Raw genomic sequence first — 22,484 nt, 5'->3', positions numbered from 1 at the left:
AGGGACACGCCAGACGCCACAACTCGTTTCGCCATCCAGTGTTGCCGGGCATTCGGGTTGCTTCCATTTGCAGTGGTCAGGAATAATAACGTCCTGTGAACGTGCTTGTGTCTCGGCAGACATAAGCTTTCTTTTCCCCTGGGCACTGACCCGGGGGGGGGGGGGGTGTGTGGGCGGGCACTAGGCATGCCGGTTCCACGGAGTGTTTCACGCCCGCCTATACCATGGGCGTGTGCTCCCACACCACAGGCCTGGTGTGCAAGGAGAAACCCCGAGCCCGTTCAGCTGCGTGCACACGCACAAGGGCCCGGACAGCGGCTTCCCGGAGCCTCAGGTGACTCTGCAATGAGTAACTTGACCATTATTTTAGTTACTAAACCATGACGGAATGGGATGTCGCACGTACATAAACTTAGCAGCTACACCACAGACCTGTGCCTGGCTTCTCTGGCTTCGTTCCAGGCCCTGAAAGGTGAGGGTTCCTGCCGTGCCTTACTGGCCTCCTCAGCAAGAAGCTCAGACCCCCAGCCCTGCCTGCGCCCCTCTCAGCTGGGACTCACATTCCCAATGCCAGAGGAACCAAATGGCATTTACCGTGTCCAAGGGCCTCACTTTTTTTTTTTTTTAATGTTTTTATTTTATTTTTGAGACAGAGCATGAGTGGGGATGGGGCAGAGAGAGGGAGACACAGAATCCAAAGCCAGGCTCCAGGCTCCGAGCTGTCAGCACAGAGCCCGACGCGGGGCTCGAACTCACGAGCTGTGAGATCATGACCTGAGGTGAAGCTGGACGCTCAGCCGACTGAGCCCCCCGGGCGCCCCCCAAGGGCCTCACTTCTACCGTTTATTCTTTTTTCAGAAACCTCAGTAAGGGTCTGGATGTCTTTAATAGAGATTAGAGAACTGTCACATTTTTAGGAATTCACGTTGTTTGCATCTTACGCCAAAAAAATAGCCCCAGGTGCACATCATCGGGCTCCAGGAGTGTGGACGGGCCTGGCGTGTTCTCGTCTTGGGTGGGAATACTTCGCAGCCGAGCTCTCTCTGCCCTGTGCGCTCCCCCAGGGGCTTCTGCGTCTCCCCCGGCGCTGGGGGCTGTGCCCGTGAGCCGGACGCCCAGCTGGCTGCCCCAGCGTGTCAACCCACAAATCCTGCCGTCGTCATCTGTGGGTGGTCTCACCAGCCACAAGTGACGAGTCTCGACTGTGACCGGCGGACCAGACACGCTAATTCACAGACGGGCAGTGAGCTCGGGAAGCCCTGCCAGCCGTCCAGAGCTGGCCCACGGTGGGGACGCTGCCTGCCCGCACGGCTCGGTCTCATAACCGGGGAGCAGGCTCGTGGCAGGCAGCCGCACCTTCCTCCACCCGGTGGATGTTGTCCCCACCGGGATTCTGTCGAGGCCCTCTCCTGTGGTGTCTCCCCTGAGGGCCTGCTGTCTCTAATCTCTGTTGTTTTTTTCCTTTTAGTTAGAACTACCGCGTGGCAGGGCAAGCGAGGGGAGCTCTTTCTAGTCCGTTTCCTTCTCACGTCTCGTGCGCTCCGATCCCGGCCGAGCCCTGCACACGGGGCTTGGAGCTGAGCGTCGGAGCCCCTGCCTGGTTGGAGCCCCTTCCCCGGGGGTCAGCTGGGAGGGCAGGACGCAGGGCCCGGTGGGGAATACCCTGGGAATCCAGAGAGGAGCTGACACTCAATCCAGCTCTCCCAGAACCCTTTCTTTCTTTAAGGTTTACAAAACACCACGTCAGAGAAATTTAATGGGTTTCTTTATCCAGGCCTTCTCAGAGGCCTTAATGTGGTGATGCTTTATAAACCATCAAGGAGGCAACAGCCTCCAGCATTTTCCTAACTCGGGACCTGGACGCTGGCGGAGTCTGGAGACCGCCTGGTGACAGGTCAGGGTTCTGGGCGCATTTGGCCATGCACAGACTGAGACTATGCGGTGCCTTGGTATCTCCCAGGGAGACAGTGGCAGTGGTGGGGAGGGGCTCTGCGTGCCCCTCCGGAGACCCAGGCTGTGTCGCTAACAGTGTCACTGTCCAGAAGCGAGGAGCGTTGGGGCCAGAGATGGGCTTCCGTCCGTGGAGTCGAGCGTAACTGAATCTTCACTCCAAGCCAGCTCCTCCTGCCTGGCGAGGGGGGCTGGCCCTGGGGCCTGTCCGGGGGCCGTAGGTGCCACCTTGTTCTCCCAGCTGATTCTAGCTGATTGCGTGGACGGAAGGGGAAGGGGAGAGAGTCTGCTGGTCTGGCTCCTGGCACGGTTCTGAGCTGAGTTTTCCTGTCTTGCCGCTGTTTTCAAATGACCCCCGCGATACCAGGACCTCACGTCCGCTCCAGGTGCCCCAGACGACTGGGGTTTGAGTTCCGGCTCGGCCCCTTGAGAGCCAGGCACCCTCGGGCAGTCTCTTAACCTGGCTTTAACTTCCGGACCAGGCCAACGTCAGGTTTGTCTCGAGGACTAAGTTAGGAAGTGGCAACAGAGCACCTGGCGAGGGACCGGCCCAGAGCGCTCGGTCAGCAAAGGCGCTGCCTCTGACGGGCCCCCTGCTCTCTGCTCTTGTGTTCCAGGACCTGGTGACCATGGTGGAGCAGCTGGCCAGATTCCTGGGGGTGTCCTGCGACAAGGCGCAGCTGGAGGCCCTGAGCGAGCACTGCCACCAGCTGGTGGACCAGTGCTGCAACGCCGAGGCCCTGCCCGTGGGCCGGGGTACGCACGCGGCCCCTCCCCCCTGCCCCCCGCGTCAGCGTCCTCTGCCCTGGGCCACGTTGCTCCGGAGCCCTCTGCTCCGTGAGGGCCAGAAGGCCATCCGAAAGCCGGCCGCTGCGGATGGAGCCCCGCGGGGCCCTCCGCTGGCGTTTGCCTCGTAGCCGTGCGGGTGGCCTTTTAGGTCACGGGGAGAAGGCCGGGGTGTCCCGGGCTTTGTGGGCGGACGTTTCAGGCAGACGCCTTCCCAGACACCCCGCCCAGCAGAGCCCGGGAAGGGCTCGGGGCTGTGAAGTTTCGAAGCACGGGGCCTGCGGACGGGCCCTCCGTCCCCGCGGCGGGTGCTGGTGCCGCGCGGGCTTCTCGGAGGCCGGCGCTCGCTCCTGGCACAGAGCTGGCTCTCGGGCCTGAAGCACCTTGAGGCGGAGGACACGGTCCAGGCAGGAGCCCTCTCCGGGTCCGCCCCGGCCGCTGTCTGTCCTTCAAGGCTCATGATATTTGAAGCCACCTGACCGTGGAGAACTCGGGCGTTAAAATAAGTGCCCTGTCCCCCGGCTGGTGGCCGTGGCCGCGGCAGCCACCCTCTTGGCAGGTGTGAATTGCCGGTGACACTGGGTGCCGCGGACCTGCCTCTCGTTCCCAGCTGGGTGAATTCAGAGCGTCCGCAGGTGACGGAATGTTCCAGGGGCCGGCCCGGAAGTGCGGCTGGAGCCGGCTGTGCGTCTTGGACGCGCAGGCCTACCTGGGCTGGTGCCGCGGCGCGTCCTGCGGAGGGGCCCCTCCCGCTTTGTGCCCTTCCTCTGGACCGGGGCGGCCCGAGGCGGCCGTTCTCAAGGTCAGGCGGGGAGTGCCCTCCCGTAAAGGCAGAGCAGTCGACCGAAACCGCAGTGCCTCGCAGATTATTTCCCTGGCTGCATCTTCACAAATATTTATTATTTAAAATTTATTTGCTCTTTTTTTAGTTTTGCTTTTGCTGTGTTTTGTTATCCTTGGATGTGACCTTCTCCAGAATACCCCTTTTGGTTCGTTTGCGTGGTAACGAAGTGTCGAGAACATACTGCGTGCCCATATGCTCCTTCTGATGTGTTTGCTTTATCATTGTTTACCTTGGTTTTGCTTTATTTCAGTTCTTTGATTTTGTTTTCTTTTAGCACATTGCCTCTTTGCTCAGAAGACCTCCTTGCGTTGGTGAGAACGTAGGGCTTGAGCAGACAGCTGCGTTGCTTAAATTTGATTCATATCACAGCATATATTGCACTGTCTTGATTCCAAACCCTAAACCAGGTGGGTGACTCCTTTGATGAGCTCTCAGCTGCCTCAGCTGAGAAAAATAATCGTGGAAAAATATATTTACAGTGTGGCTGGTCTAGAAGCTTCTAATTTTGTCCCTTAGGTATCATTAGAGGGTAGCAAGAACAGCCTCTCCCGTTTGGTTTTTTTTTTTTCCCTCGCCGACACTGATGTCTGATTTTGCATTACTGACGAGAAAAATCCTCGTCGTGGCAGATCTATTGGCCCAGCGTTTGCGGGCTTGCAGTTTCATACTTGAGGTCCTGCCGGGACAGGGGCTTCTGTTGTAACGGAGCTAACGAAGTCTATTTGCTAGAGATGGTCAGAGCTCCGATCTCAGAGATGCTGACGCGGAAAGGAATTCGAAATGAGCATTTCTGTCCCCCGAGGCTGTGTTACTCCAAAGCACGATGGCAGTGCCCCGGCAACGGCCTTCACGGCCCCTGGAGATGGGGGCTTAGAACCCCCCACTCCTGCCGCCCTCCCGGTCACCGTTCACATTTGACCAGACCAACCGAAGATTTTGCAGTTCACGAGGAAAGTGAGTTCAGTGGCTTCGGGGAGGCATATGCATTTTGAGCTCTCTTTCCCCGAAGCCTTCATGAGTGAACGGGTAGCCCGTACCTGCTCGTTGGTCGGCGGGCTCCGTGCCCCTGCACGCCTGCCAGGAAAGGTCTTGTGTTTTGATCGAGCCCCTGCCTGAGCCAGAGCTGCAAAGAGCGGCTGGAGATCGCCCGCGACCCACGCGGGGCTGAGTGGGTGAAGCACACACTCAGCGTCTAGTTGTGAAAGTGCGTTTCCAGTGGGGTCTTCTGTTCCCTTTAAGTTCCTCCCCAAGGTTGCAAGGGCGGGGTTCTCAAAATCTTCACCCTTGACCCAGCCAGGAGGCCTCCTGCTCACCATGAAATGTTCTGTCTTTTTGGATGATTTTTTTTTTTTTTTTTCCTTTTTAAATTATCCACAAGCAAATGCCACCTTGGCGGAGCTGTTGAGTCGAGTGAATAATGCTGGCAACAGAGGACCCAAGTCCACACGATGCCTAGAGCAGCAGATCTGCTCCCCAGAGACTGTCTGTCCTCCAGGGTGTCGTGAATCCCCCGCCCTGTGCCTGGGTGCTAGGCATCCGCCAGGGAACAGGGGCAGAGGCCTTGCTTGCGAGCCTCAGCTCTGCGTATCTGTGCCCGTGGGCCCCACCCAGCAGGGAAGGGACACCAGGATGACCAGCCTCAGGGAAACGGGTTCAGGTGGCCTGTCCTGCCCCCGCTAGGCCAAGCTCCGAAGGGTCCAGAAATAGATCTGGAACCTTCCAGAACCATTTCCAAGGCTCCCTTTGGTTCGGTATCTGGCCCGGCGGCGAGTGAATTCAGCACATTCTGCTCTCGTTTGTGTTGCAGGAAGAGTCGGGCTGTGGAAGGACATCTTCACTGTCTCCATGAACGAGAAGTTTGACTTGGTGTACAAACAGAAGATGGGGAAGTGTGACCTGACGTTTGACTTTTATTTATAATCACGGCGACGGCAAACTTGCATGCTCACAGCACCCAGACACTCTACTAGCTAAAAGTCCCGTATGCACTCATTTGTTCCTTGCTGGACGAACTCCGGAAGCAGCGTGAGGCCCGGGGGAGGGAGGGACCGGCGGAGACACCGGAGGAAGAGGGGGCCCTGCTTCCCCTCCGGAGCAGCCGTGTCGCCTTTGGGCTTTGAAGTCTCTCCGTGTCCGACCACAAGCGTTGTAAAGATGGCGGTTCTGACGGCCTGTATCATAAGTATAGAGTCTGTAACATACGCAGCTAGAACGTCTACCTTTTACAACCCCACATTATTTATTGTATTTTATAGAGCTTTTCACTTGGAAATCTAAATAAATGTCAGTAAACCAAATAGAAGTTCATTTCCGAGGGGACTCAGGAGCGAGCCACACCCAAATGGTAGGAAGATCTCAGGGTTGACTCTTTATTTTTGTAGTTCTGTTCTGTATGGCACAGCCGTTCTGTTCTCACCCGGTTTGGAGGTGACGACACAGGAGGAGTTGGGTGTGTGGGGGCCGCTGTTCCTTTCGATGAGTTCAGTGCTCTGAAACCTTCCTGAAACAAAGCAGAGACCGTCCGCTCGGCATCTGCAGGGAGGATGGCCCTCTGCCAGGGACTCCCAGCGGGTGGCCTCAGGCACCCGATACAGAGGAACCCGCAGAACGTTCCTTGAGGGAACCTGCCGGGGAGGGCGGCCGACGGGCTCTCACGCGGTGACCGGAGAACCTGCCGCAGAGACCGAGCGTACGTGGAGTCTGAGTTGTCCTTCCACGAGCTCTCGTTCCCTGAGGCAGAGACCTCTTTATGCTGGCGAGCAGATGCTCCATAGTAAATTCCTCAGACTCGCTCACGGGTCAGTCTGTTCTGTGTGCACCCGAGGCTCCCGGCCACGGGAGAGCCACTTTGCGGGTCCAACGCCCTGTTTCCCTCAGACTGCTTGGCCGTCTCGCCTTTGCACCCCAGTATACCTGCGGGCGCACGGCCTTTGCACCCCAGTGTATCTGCGGGAGCACAGGTGATGTCTTCACCGCCCCACCCCTTGCTTCGTCGTCTGGCCCGCATTTGGCTGGGGAAGCAGTGAGACGCGGCCAGGCCGGCCGCCAGCGTGCGTGTTGCCGCCGCGGCGGGACTGGGGTCGTCTTGGAAGTTTACGTGGCCGGCAGGCACCCCCGGTGGTGGCTGGAGGGTCGCCACCACGTGTAAGGGTCTCTGTGCTGTGTTGCTGTCTTGGAAGAGGTGCAGACACACGCCGGTGTTTTATGCGGCGTTGCATGGTGGGCTGGGCTGCGCCTTTTCTGTGTATCTGTGAGGGAGGCTGCTTTCTGTGAAATTTCTTTTCTATTTTTCTATTTTTAGTACTGTATGGATATTACTGAGCACCACACATGATCTGTCTGTGCTTGCTTGCATCTTTAATAAAGACACGTCCCATGCCTCGTGTGAGCGCGTGCTGATGAGTGCCGAGGGGTAGCCTTCCGGGGCAGTCGCGACCGTGAGCCCCGCCGACACCCGGTCGCCGGGGTTGGCCGCCGAGGGTCTCAGACCCACGCTGGTTTGGCTCTTTCTCTCCGCTCGAGACCTTCCAGGCGGTGAATCCCCCCTCGCTATTTGTCCGGTCACCTTTGGCATTACTTACGGGCCGAAAGGAGGGCTGGGGAAAAGGAGATCCGGGTGTGTGGGGCCTGCCCGGGGAGACCCCGTGTCTCACGTGGCGCACGGCGGTGTGTTGAGACCGACCCGGCTGATTGCACTCGACCACACTCGACCGCTTTGAATTCCAGAGCCTGCCTTCCTGATTCCTGGTGGCAGGAAAATCCAGGACATCGTTTTACCTGATAAAGCTGGGGCTTTCTGGAAAGCACATTTCTTTTCAAACGGGCCCTTTCCTTTAGGACTCGGGTGGAACCCCAGAATTGATGTTGGTCTCTGAAATTACCCTGGATCCCAAGCCCCAAGTTAGTCAGTGGAGTATCCGGCCTGCTGCCCCAGAGGGTCTGCCCCCAGCCCATTTGTCAAGCACCTGAAATAAAGCAGCAAATGAAGGCAAAGTGGGCGAATCAAGCAGCAGGGTGGGGCCGTGTAATCGAAGTGCTGATTTACCAAGTGTCTCCCCATCCCTGCAGACTTGCTTTCACTTCCTTTCCTGGACTCGTTTATTCAGTAAACACTTGAGCACCTACGATGCCTCGGGCCTGCTGTAGGCGCTGGGGGTACGGCCGTGAGCACAGAAGGGCCTGGCCTGCATGGTGTTCCTCTCTGGGGAGGAGATGACGCCCCCGTCACAAAACCTGTGTGAGGTCAAGCTCGAGAGGACTCCAAGGGACCCGGTGATAGCCGAGATCAGGAGGAAGTGAGGGGACCAGGCTTGAGGCCCTCTGGGGTGGGGGGCCCAGGAGTGGGTGGGGAGGGCAGGGAGGGGGCTGGGCAGTGAGAAGAGGCTGGTGTGGCAGGAACTCAGTTTTGGAGGGTAGCCAGGAGCCAGCTCACCGAGGGCCTTACAGGTCACGGGAGTTTGGATTTTGTCCTAAGAACTAGGAAGCCACAGGAGGGTTTAATCAAAGGGACACTGACCGGTTTGCATTTTTAAAAGCCCCCTGACAGCAAATGGATTACAAGGCCTTTCTCCTGGCTGTGTGATTCACTCAGTCGCAAAATGAGGGGTGGGGGGCTGTTTTAAATGATCCCAAGGGCCCTTCTGACCCAATAGTTGGCTCTAAGCGTTCGTGGGCAGCGTGTGCGAGGGTCTGCACATTACCTACAGTTCCCGCCTGGTGCCCTCGGAGCTAAGACGAGGGCAAAATGATTCGAGGCACAGGTGCCGTGCAGCTTGCGACGAGGCCCCGGACGGGTGGAGGAGGTGAGAGCGGCCGGGGAAGACTGCGGACTTGACCGGACAGCTGCCGCGGGATTCCCAAACGGCAGGGTCACAGACCAACAAGATTGCGACAAGCATTTGGGGGGCCAGCAGAGAGGGCTTTACTCCCAAGCAGTAGCGTTTGGCCGCAGCCCCGCGGCAGTGTGTGTGCTGGCCTGGCTCGGCACTGGGCCACCTGGGACACGCCATCTGTTTTCCCTCCACGCGCCCCCATCACTTCATCCGAGGGGGGACCAGGAAGGGCTTCCCAGCACAGATTCACTGGCCCTCCCATCGGAGCAGGTCAGCCACGTGACTGGTTTGACCCGGTGTCGCAATTTACACAGTGGAGACCATCTTTGTCCATGTCCCCTTCATGGCGGGGACCTAACAGGAGGCGGTGGCTTCGGACCAGGGATGGAGCATCAGCACCGCCCCCCTGGTGGCCACGCCCCCTCCGCCAGCCGACTTCGAGGTCCCTCCCTCCCTCCCTCCTGTCGCCTCAGCCCTGGGGATACAGGCCGGGCGCCCAGTGTCTGTCCTGGGGGGTCCCAAGTGTGGGACAGTTTTCCCACCACCTGAGCGGTGACTGCTGTTTGAAATGGGTGGAGGTCAGGTCCTCGGGTGCCCATCGCTCTCCTGTAGCGTTTGGTCCCAGCCCCTCCCGTGCAGCATCATTGCCCACCCTTCATCGTAGAACGAGCATTTTCAGACTGGGGTGGCACTTTCGTCGGTCAGAGGATCCAGCCTTACCCACCGACACTGACGTCTCTGACAGCCGGACCTCCCGTCCCTGACAAGCTGGCCACCTCTGGGGACAGCCGTTCCGTTGCTGGCAGTGCTGTCCAGCCACGTCCTCCGGCCCCTGCCCTGGCCTGGCCCCGCCTGCTGGGACCCCCAGCCCTGCCTTCGCCTGTGAGCATCCCCGCTGCTCCCTGGTGCCCCCTGCTTTCCTCTGTCATCCCGCCCACCTCACTGCTCTACAGCTGTCTCCCCCACCCCCCCATGGACGGTGACACCCCGAAAGCAGGGCCGTGCTGTGTCTTTCCCTAGGTTGGAGTTTGACATATAATCAGCGCCTAGTAATTGCTAAGGGAGTGACATCTTTCATGGTCAGAGTGGGTTTTGCTTTTTCTGAGAGCCATCTGCCCTGTACCTTCCTGGCTGCGCCCTCAGAGGCTGTGTCTTCCCAAACAAGAACGAGGCTGGCCTCCTGACCCCGAACTACCCCACTGGGCCACTGCCCCGACCTCTATACACTTCTTTCTTTCCTGCCAACGGGCCGTGCCCTGGTTATCTCTGTTCTCCTCTTCCAGAACATCCTTCCCGACCACTCACTGGCTTCCCAAATGTCGGTGTAACTGGGGGATGGACGGTCTGGTGCCCATACTTCCCCTGTCCTCCCTCTGTCCCAAAGCCCGGAAACACAGGACCCCTGAGAACTGCGTCGACCCTTTGGTGGCCACGCTTCTCCCTCTTCCTTTCTCTCCTTCCTTGGTGTTTTTTGAGCATCTACTCTGTGCCCCGGTGGGGGTCCCGGAGACACACCCGATGTCAGTGCCTCTCCCCTGCAAATTTAGCACCCCACTGTTACGTCCTCGGGGGACCCTGCTCTCATTCCCACCCAGATAGATACCTACAGAGAGACGCCTGGTGGGGGATCTGAGGACCCCGGCTCTAGCTAGAGTCCTGGTTTAGTTGTGTTTGGCTGCGTGACCCAGGCGAGCCACCTGCCTTCTCTCAGCCTCAGGATCCGTCTCTCCCAAATGGATGTTTTGTCGTAAACAGTCTCTGAGGTTTCTTCTGCTTGTTCAGGGCTCAGCGAGCTTGCCTGGTACACGCAGCGGAACCCAGCCCAGTTTACACGCACGTCGCCTCGGCAAACGGGAAACAAAGGCGTGGTGCGGAGAGCTGGCGCTACGGAGAGGTGACACCAAGGACAGCAGGGGGACTGCTTAATGTAAGAGGAGGGCCTCGGGCTGGGTCTGGAACCAGGTGGGAGTAGGTAGGGCAGGGGCCAGCGGGAGGCACGGCAGGTGGGAAGAAATACGATACGCTAGACCGGGTTGGGCACCCGGTTCCGATTCCGGGTGTCGCCGGGACCACGGGGGGAAGCCCCTTGTCACCTCCTAACGGGGAGGTCTCAGCCTGGGGGTCTCGACACTCCACCCGGCGTGAACAGTCTGTGACTCTTAGGCGGTCAAACCGTCTGTCGACTCCACCCAGGAGGAGCTGACGAGTGGGGGAGACCGTGAACTCTGAGCCAGCCATGGACTCTGCAGCAAGGGCAGAGAGAACCCGTCACGGTGCACCTGCCACACAAGCTTGGGCCCACGGGCGCCATCGCCAAGGCGCGCTGAGCCTTTGCCAAATCTACACATCAGATGACAACTTGATTCTCACGCTTGGATCCCTGTAAGCTAGTTGGCACCGGATGTCTGAGCCACAGTCCCTAAATCTGTCCCTCACCATTGACGGAAGGAGTCTGTGCTCTATTAAAAGCATTCTTCAAGCACCGGAGAATGCGAAATGTGTTTAAAATATAAAAATCAACCAGAAAATGCATTTTTCTTCTCTTCACAGTTGTCATCTTTGCATATCTCCATGGCGTTGAGCGCCAGCTGGGAACAGAAGTCCTAAAATACCCAAGCGAGGCCATCTCTGCAGAAGGAGAGACTCTCGACGGAGCCAGCAAGACTCTCTCTCTCCTCCAATTTATGCATCCTCAAAAAACTTTTAAGTGGATTGGTTGAAATCTTGTTTTCCCCCTAGTGTTCCTGTCTCTCAGTTCTCCCCTTTTATACTCCATGGTATGTGTGATTTCCAGAAAAAACAAATCCCAAATACAATTAGTAGCTAGGAACCCGTCTCACTGTGCTCAAGAACGACTGGCCGTTTGGACCTCTGTGTCCACTTAGGCTGTTCCCCTCTGCCCGGATTGCCATTCCTCAACGTGGGTGACGCCGATTTAGGCTTTGAGCTCAGTACAGGTGGGGTCCTAATCCAAGGACCCCCATGTCCCTCTCCCACCACTTCCCGGGCTGCTGCTTTGCCCTCACTGGTGCCTAGTGACCATCTGCTTCTTGAGGCTGGTCATGTCTCTTCCTGGGGGTAAAGAAGTTAGCTTCCTAAGAGGTGGTCGGTCAGTGAAACCTTGATGACTGGAACGTTCCCACTGTCTGCGGAATTCAGCCGCCCCTCCACAGGTCCTTGTTCTGCAAGCACGTCATTTGTTACTTGCCGCACAGGCCCCCTCTGGCCTGGCCGTGCTGCTCAGGGGCCCTGACCTACACGCCCAATGCTCTCTTCTCCAACGGTCTCTTCTCATGGACCATTTAGCCTCATGGAAAAGCCTTTCCTGCTATTTTAAAAAATTTTTAATGTTTATTTTTCGAGAGAGAAAGAGAGAGAGAGAGAGAGAGGCACAGAGAGGCAGACGCAGAATCCGAAGCAGGCTCCAGGCTCTGAGCTGTCGGCACAGAGCCTGATGCGGGGCTCAAACTCGAACCGTGGGATCATGGCCTGAGCCAAAGTCAGATGCTTAACCGGCTGAGCCACCCAGGCGCCCCCTCCGATTTTACCAGAGACATCAGGAGGGCTGCTGGTCATGTCAGACAGACTGACTTTCAGTGGCCGGTGGCTGCCTCTGTCCGGGGTCTCTACGCCACTTGGGCCCCCCCCTCCCCAGGGGAGAAGGCCAGAAGCACCCTCAGCCCGGAGCATGGGGGACTGCTATGTCCCGTCTTCACCGTTCTCAGAAGAATTCTCAGAAGGGAGCGTGCCAGGCGTTAGAGCCTCGAATTCCGAAGGAGTGATAATCCCTTGTAATCGTATATTGGTTTGCATTTGTTAAGAAAACATCTGAGTAACTTCTCAGGTTTCCTGGCCAAAGACTCCATTCACAGCCCCAAGTCGAGGGAAGGAGGGACGGTGCCCGTTCGTCTTCTCACCGCTCGGCTGAGTGCGGCGCTCCGTTCCTATCACATCATCCATACGCGCTTGTTCCCGAACGAAAGGCAAATTAAATGCTAAACAGCACTAATTACAAGCTGCCGCAAGACCCTGGCTCTTAGTGAAGAGAATTACCTGTGATTGGCGGGGGGTTGCAGGTTGCCCAGATGTATGGGACATGAAATTAGCTTCGAGCTGCTGCTTTATTCCGGAGGGTGGGCCGTTACTGTCATGGAATGTTCAGGGGGCGGGATGCGTTAAGATTCTAAGTGCCGGGGTTCTACACCGCGGAATCTCGTTCGGGAGCAAGGTAAGTGGATTTCGATCCCTGTTTCCGTGAAAGGAGACAGCCCGTAACTGAGCTCACGAGTGGATCAGCGCACCGGAGGGGAACGAAAGCAGGCAAAAAGGCTACACGGGGCCTGCACAGTCTTCACGTGCAATCCTAGAGTAGGTACGAGAATGACCCCCTGTTTACAAAGAGTAATCAATTATCTGTAGTGACAGTATCTAAAATGTAAAATTTAGGGGCGCCTGGGTGGCTCAGTCGGGTGAGCATCTGACTCTTGATGTCGGCTCAGGGCATGATCCCAGGGTCGTGGGATCGAGCCCCCATCAGGCTCTGCGCTGAGCAGAGAGCCTGCTTAAGATTTTCTCTCTGTCCCTCGGCCTCTTTCCCCGACGCATGCTCTCCCCCCAAAAAAAAAAAGAAAGAAAGAAAGAAAGAAAGAAAGAAAGAAAGAAAGAAAGAAAGGAAAATACAGTTTCTGGCCGGTTGTACTAAAATGAGAAGCTGTATCAGCTGTCAAGGTAAATATCAGAGAGAAAGCATCTATTTTAGTAAAGGAAAAAAAGAACCACGGTAGCTTTTCCAAAGGAGCTACTTATACCCTCATTTGTTTTTCTTTATTTATTTTTCTTTGAAGGGCAGCTCAGGTGACTCTGGTGTCCATCTCACAAGGCCGTGAAAAGGACAGTAGTCAGGGAAATCTCTCGTAGCAGATTTCCCAGGGATGTCCTCAGCCCCCATTTAGATGCATCATGTATCTATGCCCTGTGTTTGCTGTTCCCTCCTTCTTTATTAATAGACCAGGCGGAAAATAGTACTTAACTTCTTAGGGGTTAATCAGCTCCTGCTGTGTATTTCTCCTCTTGAAGGCGTAACCTCCGTTTATAACCTCGTGACTGATGACTGTGAAATAATTCCAGGCTCGGTCTTCGTGCCCAGTCTCCAAGGCGTACGTCATTGTGATGAGCACTCAAAACCTGGAGGGAGGGACAGAGGATTGTTGCCACACAGCTCTCCACGATCCCAGGTTTCCTCCCGATTGCTGACGGAATGAGCTGTCTGCTGGATGTTGTAAGTGTGAAAATATTTTCGCCACAACTTCCCATGGCTTGCTTCTCCAGATTATCATGAAAGGTTTTGAGCAGCAGATTCCTGCATGGGAATGAGTAGTGGAGACTGTAGCAGTGTCTTGGGCAGGGAGCGTTATACATTTAAATGATGCTGGAAGGTATCATGGACAAGGTGATAGGTTCGGCCCTGTTGAAAGGAGACCCGCTGTAGGACATCTAAGGGAGCCGGCAGCATTCTTTGGAAGGTATGGTCAAGGAAGACCGAAAATCTCCAACAAACTCCTTGGGGCCACCATCACTTTACAGAACTCTGGTCTGTGTGAACAAAGATCACACGCAATCTAAAGGATTTTATGGGCTCATCAGGACAATAAACAAATGAGGTGAATTGAGATCTTGTTAAAAACAAAACACCTAAGTTAACTCTTTGCATGGAAGTGAAGAGTTTCCAGGAGCAGGGAAAAAGCTCTGGAGTGAAGATGCTCTTAAGAGAAAAAGGAAAAGAAAAGAGAATTATATGACAAAACCTCATGTCAGATTTTTTTTTACTGTTTATTTTTGAGAGAGAGACAGAGACAGAGACAGAGTATGAGCAGGAGAGGGGCAGAGAGAGAGGGAGACAGAATCTGAAGCCGGCTCCGGGCTCTGGGCTGTCAGCACAGAGCCCCATGTGGGGCTCAAACTCACGAGCCGCGAGATCATGACCTGAGCCGAAGTCGGATGCTTAACCAACTGAGACACCCAGGTGCCCCTCGTGTCAGATTGATTTAGTCACTTAAATACATGAAAAAAAAAATCATCCTTGTATTCAAGGAAATAAGGATTTTCAGTTTCCTGATTCTTGGCTATGTTGCCCCCAATCATATGCTTCACAATTGAGTTCAGACCAGCTCACAGGACATTTATTAAGTCCCTACTAAACAGTTTGCTCACACAGCCAGCTACCCGTTTTTCACCTATAATTTTCTCTCAGAAAAGAGTGTTAACATTTACCACAATTGGTCATATGGTGAGCCAGAAAGTCAGTCTCAAACAATTTCAATAAACCAAAATCTTACCTTTGTGTTTCTTGGACCACAGTGGAATTAAGCCGGAAATCAATAACAAAAATACAGCTAGAAAATGCCCAAATGTCTCTAATTTAATATAGCTCTGTACTACCATGGGTCAACAGAGACATCGCCATGGAAATTCAAGCCAGATTTTGAATTGAATGCTAATTAAAATCTATCCTATCAGAGTTTGGAGGATGCAGGTACAGTCATGCTTAGAGGGGGATTTAGAGCCTTAAACACGACCTAGAAAAGAAACAAGGGTGAAAACCAGTGATTTAAATATTCATATCAAGATGCTAGGAAAAGGAGAGCAGCAAATTAAATCCAAAGGAAAGAAAGAAGGAAAAATAACGAGCAAAAAATCAATGACGTGATTTTCTTTGAAAAGGCTAATAAAATTGATAAACCAAAAAAAGATAAGGTATCTCTTTGGATCTGACCGTCCCAATCTGCCTGGACTGTTCAGGCTACACTGAAAGACTCATGTCTCAGGAAACCCCTCCACCCCCTGGCAAGCAAGGTGGTTGGCCACCCTAGATCCTACAGACCCTGTACTAAGGGGACGTTATAAACAACGTTATGCTAATAAGCTTGACAATTAAGATGATCTAGACAAAGTATTTGGAGAACATAAGTTGCCAAAATAGACACAAGAGGAAACGGAAAATCTGAATAGTCTTATAAGTAACATAGAACTTAAACCAATTATTAAAAACCTCCCACGAAGAAAACTCTAGGGCAAAATACCTTCGCCAGTGAATTTCCCCCAACATTGAAGCCAAACGCAAATATCACACGAGCTTTGAGAGAGCCGGGAAAGTGGAAGCACTTTCCAACTTACTCCGAGGCCAGTATAACCTCAGTATTAAAATCTGGCCAGAGCATCACAGAGAAAGGGAAGTCGCTGGTCACTGCCTCTCATGACAATGACCAAAGACTGGCAAACTAGTTTTTGCAAAGGGCCAGAGAGTCAACGTGTGTGCCACACGGCCTGTGCTTCACCGGCTACACTCCGCACCGTAGAGCAGAAGTAGCCCCCGGGTGGCACGTAAATGAATGTGTGTGTGGCCGTGAACCCAATAAAACCTGGGGTGTCAAATAGACAAACATCCTAAATAAACATTAGCCAATTTAATCCAGTGATACATAAAATAGTAAAGAGTTACCCCTGGAATTCAAAGAAATTTCAACATGAAAAATTCATCACATTAGGGTCACCTGGGTGGCTCAGTCGGCTAAGTATCTGACTCCAGCTCGGGTCATGATCCCACAGTTTGTGGGTTCAAGCCCCGTGTGGAGCTCTGTGCTGACAGCTTGAAGCCTGGAGCCTGCTTCGGATTCTGTGTCTCTTTCACCCTCTGCCCCTCCCCTGCTCATGCTCTCTCTCTCTCTCTCTCTCTCAAAAATAAACATTAAAAGAATTTAAAAAGAATGAAAAATTCATCACATTAACAGAATAAGGGAGAAAAACCATAGGATCGTTTCAGTAAGTGTAGAGAAAAGTTTGGCAAAACTCAACACCTGTTTAAAATAAAAATTCTCCGTGAACTAGGACAAGGAGGAGACTTTTAAAATCCGATCTTAATCTACAAACAAAACCCCAAAGCAAAGAGCACGTTCCGTGGGGAAACACTGAAAGCATGGTAACCAGACAAAGCTGCCTGCAATCACCACTCCTATTCATCACTATGCTGGAGAGCCTAGTCAGGACCATCCATCAAGAAAGCAAATCTAGGGGCGCCTGGCTGGCTCAGTCGGTTAAGCATCCGACTTCGGCTCAGGTCATGATCTCGCGGTTTGTGAGTTCGAGCTCTGCGTCGGGCTCTGCGCTGACAGCTCAGAGCCTGGAGCCTGCTCCCGATTCTGTGTCTCCCTCTCTCTCTGCCCCTTCTCTGCTCGTGCTCTGTCTCTCTGTCTCAAAAATAAATAAAACATTAAAAAAGAAAAACCAAATCTAAAATGCAAGGATGAGAGAAGAAAAAATAAAACTCATTCACACACACAAGATTGTGCAAGTTAAAAATACCAAAGATGCTTAGTATTAACTGGAACTGATCCAGGAGAGTCACTGGCTATAAAGTCAGCATACAGAGCGGCAACGATCTTCCTGTATATGAACAATACGCAATGAGAAAGGGAATTCAAAAAAATCAATACACTTCAGCACAGTTACAGACTTCCGTGCGTGAAAAGACCCTATCGAGAGAATGAAAAGAAAACCCACAGAATGGGAGAAAATGTTTGCAAATGACACAGCTGATGAGGGTTTAATATCCAGAACACGTAACTCCCAGGACTCAATGAAAAGACAACCTCATTAAGAATAGGTAAAGGACTTGGATAAATATTTCTACAAAGAAGACCTACAAATGGCCAATGAGCATGTGAAAAGATGGTCAACATCACTGGTCGTTAGGGAAATGCAAGTCAAAAGCACAGCGAGATACTGCCTCAGGCTATTAAGGATGGCTGTCATCGTAATAAAACCAAACCCCCAAACCAGAAAATGACAAATGTTGGTGAGGATGTGGAGAAACCGTAATCCTCGTGCACTGCTGATGGGAATGTAAAATGCTGTAGCCATTGTGGAAAAAATTTCGTGATTCCTGTAAAAGTTAAACTGAGAATTGCCACGTAACCCAGTAATTCCACTCCGAGAAATACACCCCTAAAAATTGAAAAGACGGACTCAGAGACTCGTATGCCAATGTTCATAGCAGCATTATTGACTGTAGCCAAAAGAAACAAGTTGATAGTGCCCATCAACAGATGAATGGTCAGACATGTTTTTTTTTTTCCGTTTTAAAAATTTTTCTGTTTCCTGATGCTTTGCCATCTCGGGGCCTTGCTCACACTGGAGTGACTGTCCCTCCCAAGGTTAGCCAATTTCTACAGATAGTAAAGATCTTGCCAAAATTACTCCAAGTAGCCAATGTTAAGCCTGCTGACCCTGCCTTGCCTTTCCCTTGGGAACCACAGGAAAGGCTCTGTCTACATTTTGTCCTCATTAGGCGGGGTTGTGCTGGTGAGGCTGTGACAATGGATGAGTGAGGACACAGTGTACATATTCTGGCAATGGAACCAAGAAGACTTTGCTGAAGGACTAGATGTGGCGGGGTGGGGGGGGGGGGGCGGTGAGGCAATGATCTTGCCGAGGGAAGACAAGATTTCCTGCTTTGAGTGGTGCCATTTACTGACGTTGGCCAGAGTCAGGGAGGTCAGAGGACCAAGGGCTGTGTGGACGGCTGAAGTCAGAGGAGTCTCTGATTCATACCAGTGGAGGGGTCGCAGCTGGGGATAAGTGTGAGAGCACCACCTAGGTCAGAGCCAGAGGGGGAAAAATCACGAGTGGGGCCTGAGAACTGAGTAGTTGGTGGTTTAGGACGAAACTAGGGTTGTATGGCTTCAGAGGAACAGTAAGTGTTTCAGGTAGAAAGGTGATCCACTGGGCTGAATTCTCCTGAGAGGTGGAGGGAGGCAAAGTCGGGGACAGATGAAATATTCATGAAAATTGACCAGGTACCAGGGAGTCATGGAGCTATGCCTCTGGGAAAACCGATCAAGAGTGAATAGTAACTGAGAGACCCGTGTGGACAGATAACTCTGCAGAGAGTTGGGGTAGAAGCTAGAAGATAATTTTTTTTTTTTTTAAGATGTCAGATACTGGAGCATATTTTATGAGGGAAGGAGGTCGGGGGCGGGGAGGGAGGAAGGGAGGGAGGAGGAATGAGACGGCTGGCCTTTATGGGAGAGGCAATGACCTAAGCCCTTTTGCTCTCAGGACCAAACCTTTTGGCCTCAGATCTATTTACACTCTTAAAAGAATTGAAGACCCCAAAGTGCTTTGGTTTTTGTGAGTTCTATCAATATTTACCACATCAGAAACAAAACAGATACAAATTTTGAATTTTGTTTACCAATTCATTTAAAATAGCAAGAAACCCATTACGTATGAACTTTTTTTTAATGAAAAATTATTATGCTTTCCAAAACAAAGTGTGTGAAAAGAGAGGCAGTTTTATATTTTTGCAAATCTCTTTAATGTCTGACTTAAGAGAAGACAGCTGGAATCTCCCATCTCCGTCTGCATTCAATCTGTTGCAGTGTCACACATCGTGTAGCTTCTAGAAAACCCTACTGCACCCCTCAAGAGAAAGTAAGAGTGAAAAGGCGAGTCCCATCTTCGTATTACTATGGGAACAGTTTGGACGATTATGGACTCCCTGAAAGGGTCTCAGGACCACCAGCGGTTCCCAGGGCACATTCTTGAGCACTGGCTGACCTAAGCAATGAAGTCTCTGAGAAGGCCATTGGGGGGTGGGGGTGGGGGTGGGTGGGATTGAGGACATACGTCGAGAGGCTGGAGGAAGAGCAGCCTCTCTTTGGAAGAAGAGCAGAAGAGATGGGCGTCTAAGAGGCTGCGAGACTACAGTGTGCTCCAGTCGTTTGGAGTCGAGGGGACTGGAGGTGAGGCCAGGTGCCGGGGATGGGGAGGGAGGGTGCGGGAGGTCTGAGCGAGAGAAGATGGCAGTGCCCCTCGGTGAGAAGGAAGACCAGCTTCCCCGCGATGTGCAGTCAGGTTGCCCAGCGTGACAGCAGACGATCGCTTCGCCGCCGCCGCCAGAAATGGGTGCAGGGGGCTCCTCAGCAAGGCTGCCCCTCTGGTCCCTTCTCCCCGACAACGGAGAGCAGGGCCTGGCCTGCCTTGGTTCTAACTCCGGTTCTGCCATAGACCAGCTGCGTGTCCCAGGACAGAAGACCCCGCTCTGAGCCTCGGCTTCGTATCTGCAAACTGGAAATAATCAGGGGGACCGTGCAGGTCACACGGCCCCGGGGCGGAGAATGCGGAGGGAGGGGCAAGCTGGTCCCGGGCTCCTGGGGGCCCGCAGGGCGCAACCACGCATGCGCACTGCCTTTGGGCAAGGCCGCAGCACGTGCTTGGGGCCGCGCACCGACGCTCCTCCCTCCGTCGTGACCGAGGCCCCGCGCGGCTACGCTGCGCTCTTCCAGGCACGGGAGTCTGCCTCTCGTGTGGGGCCGGGCTTCTCTCCGGCCACGCGCTTCGAAGCGGTTCCGAGGGACCAGTCCGATCGCCAGCTCGCGCGAAGGCCACGTCGCAGAAACCCTCTCCCCTGACGCAGAAACCCTCGCCCCGGCGCTCCGCGGGTTCCCGCGCCCAGAAGCCTCAGGCTTCCGGCGGAAGTTCCTCCCGCGGGGGCGGAGCACCGGGCAGATCTGGTCACGCCCCTCCACTTACCGGCTTAGCCAATCGGAGCTGCTTTCCTTGTCGGGTGCGCAGACTCATATTCCAATCAACGAGTGCCGCCGTTGCTCGGGCAACAGCGTCCTAGAGCCGGCGAGTGGGCTGGGCTTCTGTGGCCGAGCGGCCTGGGGTCCCCGCGCCCTGCTGTGGCCCCGCGAGGCGGAGAATCGAGAAGGGGGCTCGGGTAAGGCGGCGCGGCCACGGCGTCCGGACCCCGCGCGCGAGCGGAGGGCGAGAGGAGGGCCGGGGCGGGCGGCTCCGAGGGTCCCACAGCCCTGAGACGGCTGCTGCCCGCCTCCGAGACGCCTAGCCTCCCTCCCGCAAACGTGACCTTGGGCTGGTGACTCGCTTACCCCGTTCGGCACGTGTGTCAGCCGCCGTCGCCGGCCCTGGCGCTACGGCGGTGACTAGCGCGGTCCTCTCCCCGTGGGCTGACGTCATATTTGGGGAAGACGGACCACCACGCGGAAGGTAGTGACATCTTCCCCCACCCCGGATGTGTGTGGGTCACACGGGAAGTGTGTGGCCTTCGGTCACTTCGGCTTACAGAATGTTTCGTGTCCCTATGTCATTTGTCCGCACAGCGCTCTTGAGTGTCATTGCCTGCCCCCTGTAGAGGGCGACTTGGACCCTGTGCCGCGAAGGGGATTGTCCAGACTTCGCACAACTAGGAAGTCGCGGAGCCCGAACTCAAAGCCAGCACTTGCCTCATGTTAAAAAACAAACAAACAAAAAACCCCCCAACTCTTTCTAGAACATTCTTTTTTCCCCCTTACACCGCCCACAGTTATCCCTGCCTCCCTCAGGAATTTTGTCCGGAAAGCACTTTGTGAAACGTCCTGTTGCAAAGAGCACGTTTAAGGTCACCGTCTGGGGCGCCCCGATCCTTTCCTTCTCCGTCTCCCGTTTCCTTCCCTCCTAAAAGTCTTTGCCTCGCAGAATGCCTTGCCCGTTAAGAGGACTCTTACTTGTCTTTCAAAAGAGTGATTTAAGGGGCACCTGGGTGGCTCAGTCGGTTGAGCGTCTGACTTCGGCTCAGGTCACGATCTCGCGTTCCGTGAGTTCGAGCCCCGCGTCGGGCCCCTGTGCTGACAGCTCAGAGCCTGGAGCCTGTTTCAGATTCTGTGTCTCCCTCTCTCTCTGACCCTCCCCTGTTCATGCTCTGTCTCTCTCTGTCTCAAAAATAAATAAACGTTAAAAAAAAATTAAAAAAAAAAAAAGAGTAATTTAATAATGTTTCTCGAGTCCTGTGTGCCCCTAAACGGGTGGGCTTTCAGAAATGCTGTAGGTAAACTCCACTTTCACACACCGCCGTCCCTTCATCGCTTTCTTTCATCCGTCGTCGTCCATTCAACAAACGTTTACTTGGCTAAGTTGGGGGACGGGGGTGCAGGGTTCGAAAGTGAATCAGGCATGAGCCCGTGGGTTATCTGCGAGCATATTTGCCTCCCGCTCAAGCTCACTGCAGTCCCCTTGAGGGCAAGGGTGTTATTTTCGCCGTGTTCTCCCTTTCCTCTCCTTTTGGTGCTTGCAGAAATTGGCCAAGAAATGCCCACTCGAGACTTTAAATTTGCTCCCCTTCCCCCGCCCTTTTCCAGCCACCCACCGCTTCCCCGAGCGCAGAGATGTCCACAGCGCCCACGCTGTGACCCCGACAAGCCGACGGGCACGCGGAGACAGAACCAGCTGCAGGAAGATGTTTCGAGGTCGGGTGCCCACCCAGCGTGGGACGCCACTGGGAGGCCCCTGGCTGTTGACAAGACAATTGCTTTAAGAAAGCTTCTCTCCAGGTGTGTATGAGAGCGAACGTTTAAGGTCGGTGGTCGCCGGGGGTCACCGGAGGTCCTCCTGGACGCCCGTCGCCTGCCAGGACCGTAAAGTCAGCTGCATAACGTGCATGGGAAAACGTGAGACAAGCTAACGGTTGGTTGGCTGCTTTCTTCCTTTAAATACCAGGAGCGAGCCGGCCTTTCTGTGAAGTATATTTAAATGTAGGCTCATAGAGGTGGGATTCTTGTAATTTTTCCTTTTTTTAAAAAAAAATGTTTTTTAATGTTTGTATTTATTTTTGAGACATAGCGAGAGGGAGCATTGAGCAGGGGAGGGGCAGAGAGAGAGAGAGGGAGACTCAGAATGCGAGGCAGGCTCCAGGTTCTGAGCTGTCAGCAAAGAGCCCGACGCGGGGCTCGAACTCACGAACTGTGAGATCTTGACCTGAGCTGAAGTTGGGCGCTCAACCGACCGAGCCATCCAGGCGCCCATGTAATTTTTCAGTATTAATTCACCTTCAACAAGATACTATCCAGGATATGCATGTCGTTGGGAAGGGGAGCTGTAAAGAAAAGGGATCTGTTTGAGCGAAGTCTGGCATTAGAGACAACATATAAATATGTTATTTTTTCAGGTCTAAAGAGCTTCTTTTTCCACCTTTTTTCTTTTTTTTCTCTTGGTTTTGACCTTTTACTGCTCTCTTTTTT

At 53.9% G+C, this 22,484-nt stretch overlaps 2 protein-coding genes and 1 long non-coding RNA gene across 11 annotated transcripts in view; 2 read left to right on the top strand and 1 right to left on the bottom strand.

Moving 5' to 3' along the window:
* Positions 1 to 11,406, top strand: part of SULT4A1 (sulfotransferase family 4A member 1) — a 37,886-nt gene extending 26,480 nt beyond the window's left edge. The window contains exons 6-8 of one of the 4 annotated variants that reach the window (XR_006205166.1): positions 2,568 to 2,706; positions 3,855 to 3,987; positions 5,388 to 5,473. Coding sequence is in view for 3 of the 4 variants with exons in the window: in XM_042948066.1 (XP_042804000.1) it covers positions 2,568 to 2,706; positions 10,195 to 10,310 (255 nt within the window). In the remaining variant the exon portion in view is untranslated. Of the gene's footprint in view, positions 1 to 2,567; positions 2,707 to 3,854; positions 3,988 to 5,387; positions 6,960 to 10,194; positions 10,340 to 10,962 lie in introns of those variants that run through there. The other 3 variants (XM_042948066.1, XM_042948068.1, XM_042948067.1) reach the window with 3 other exon arrangements.
* A 7,296-nt stretch (positions 11,407 to 18,702) lies between these two features.
* On the bottom strand, positions 18,703 to 20,447 carry LOC122225234. Its single transcript, XR_006205163.1, has 3 exons — positions 20,361 to 20,447; positions 20,002 to 20,151; positions 18,703 to 19,529 (listed from the first exon to the last, which is right to left on the bottom strand). It is a non-coding gene; the product is annotated as an uncharacterized LOC122225234 (long non-coding RNA).
* The window catches only part of EFCAB6 (EF-hand calcium binding domain 6), a 244,357-nt gene continuing 241,966 nt past the window's right edge, over positions 20,094 to 22,484 (top strand). For 4 of the 6 annotated variants that reach the window (XM_042948058.1, XM_042948060.1, XM_042948059.1 and 1 more), the window contains exons 1-2: positions 20,094 to 20,191; positions 21,606 to 21,797. The gene's annotated coding sequence lies outside the window, so the exon portion shown is untranslated. Of the gene's footprint in view, positions 20,192 to 20,391; positions 20,479 to 21,605; positions 21,798 to 22,484 lie in introns of those variants that run through there. The other 2 variants (XM_042948057.1, XM_042948061.1) reach the window with 2 other exon arrangements.

Source organism: Panthera leo, chromosome B4, assembly GCF_018350215.1.
Source record: "Panthera leo isolate Ple1 chromosome B4, P.leo_Ple1_pat1.1, whole genome shotgun sequence".
Taxonomy (NCBI): Eukaryota; Metazoa; Chordata; class Mammalia; order Carnivora; family Felidae; genus Panthera; species Panthera leo.
This window is presented reverse-complemented; position numbering and strand designations above follow the sequence as displayed.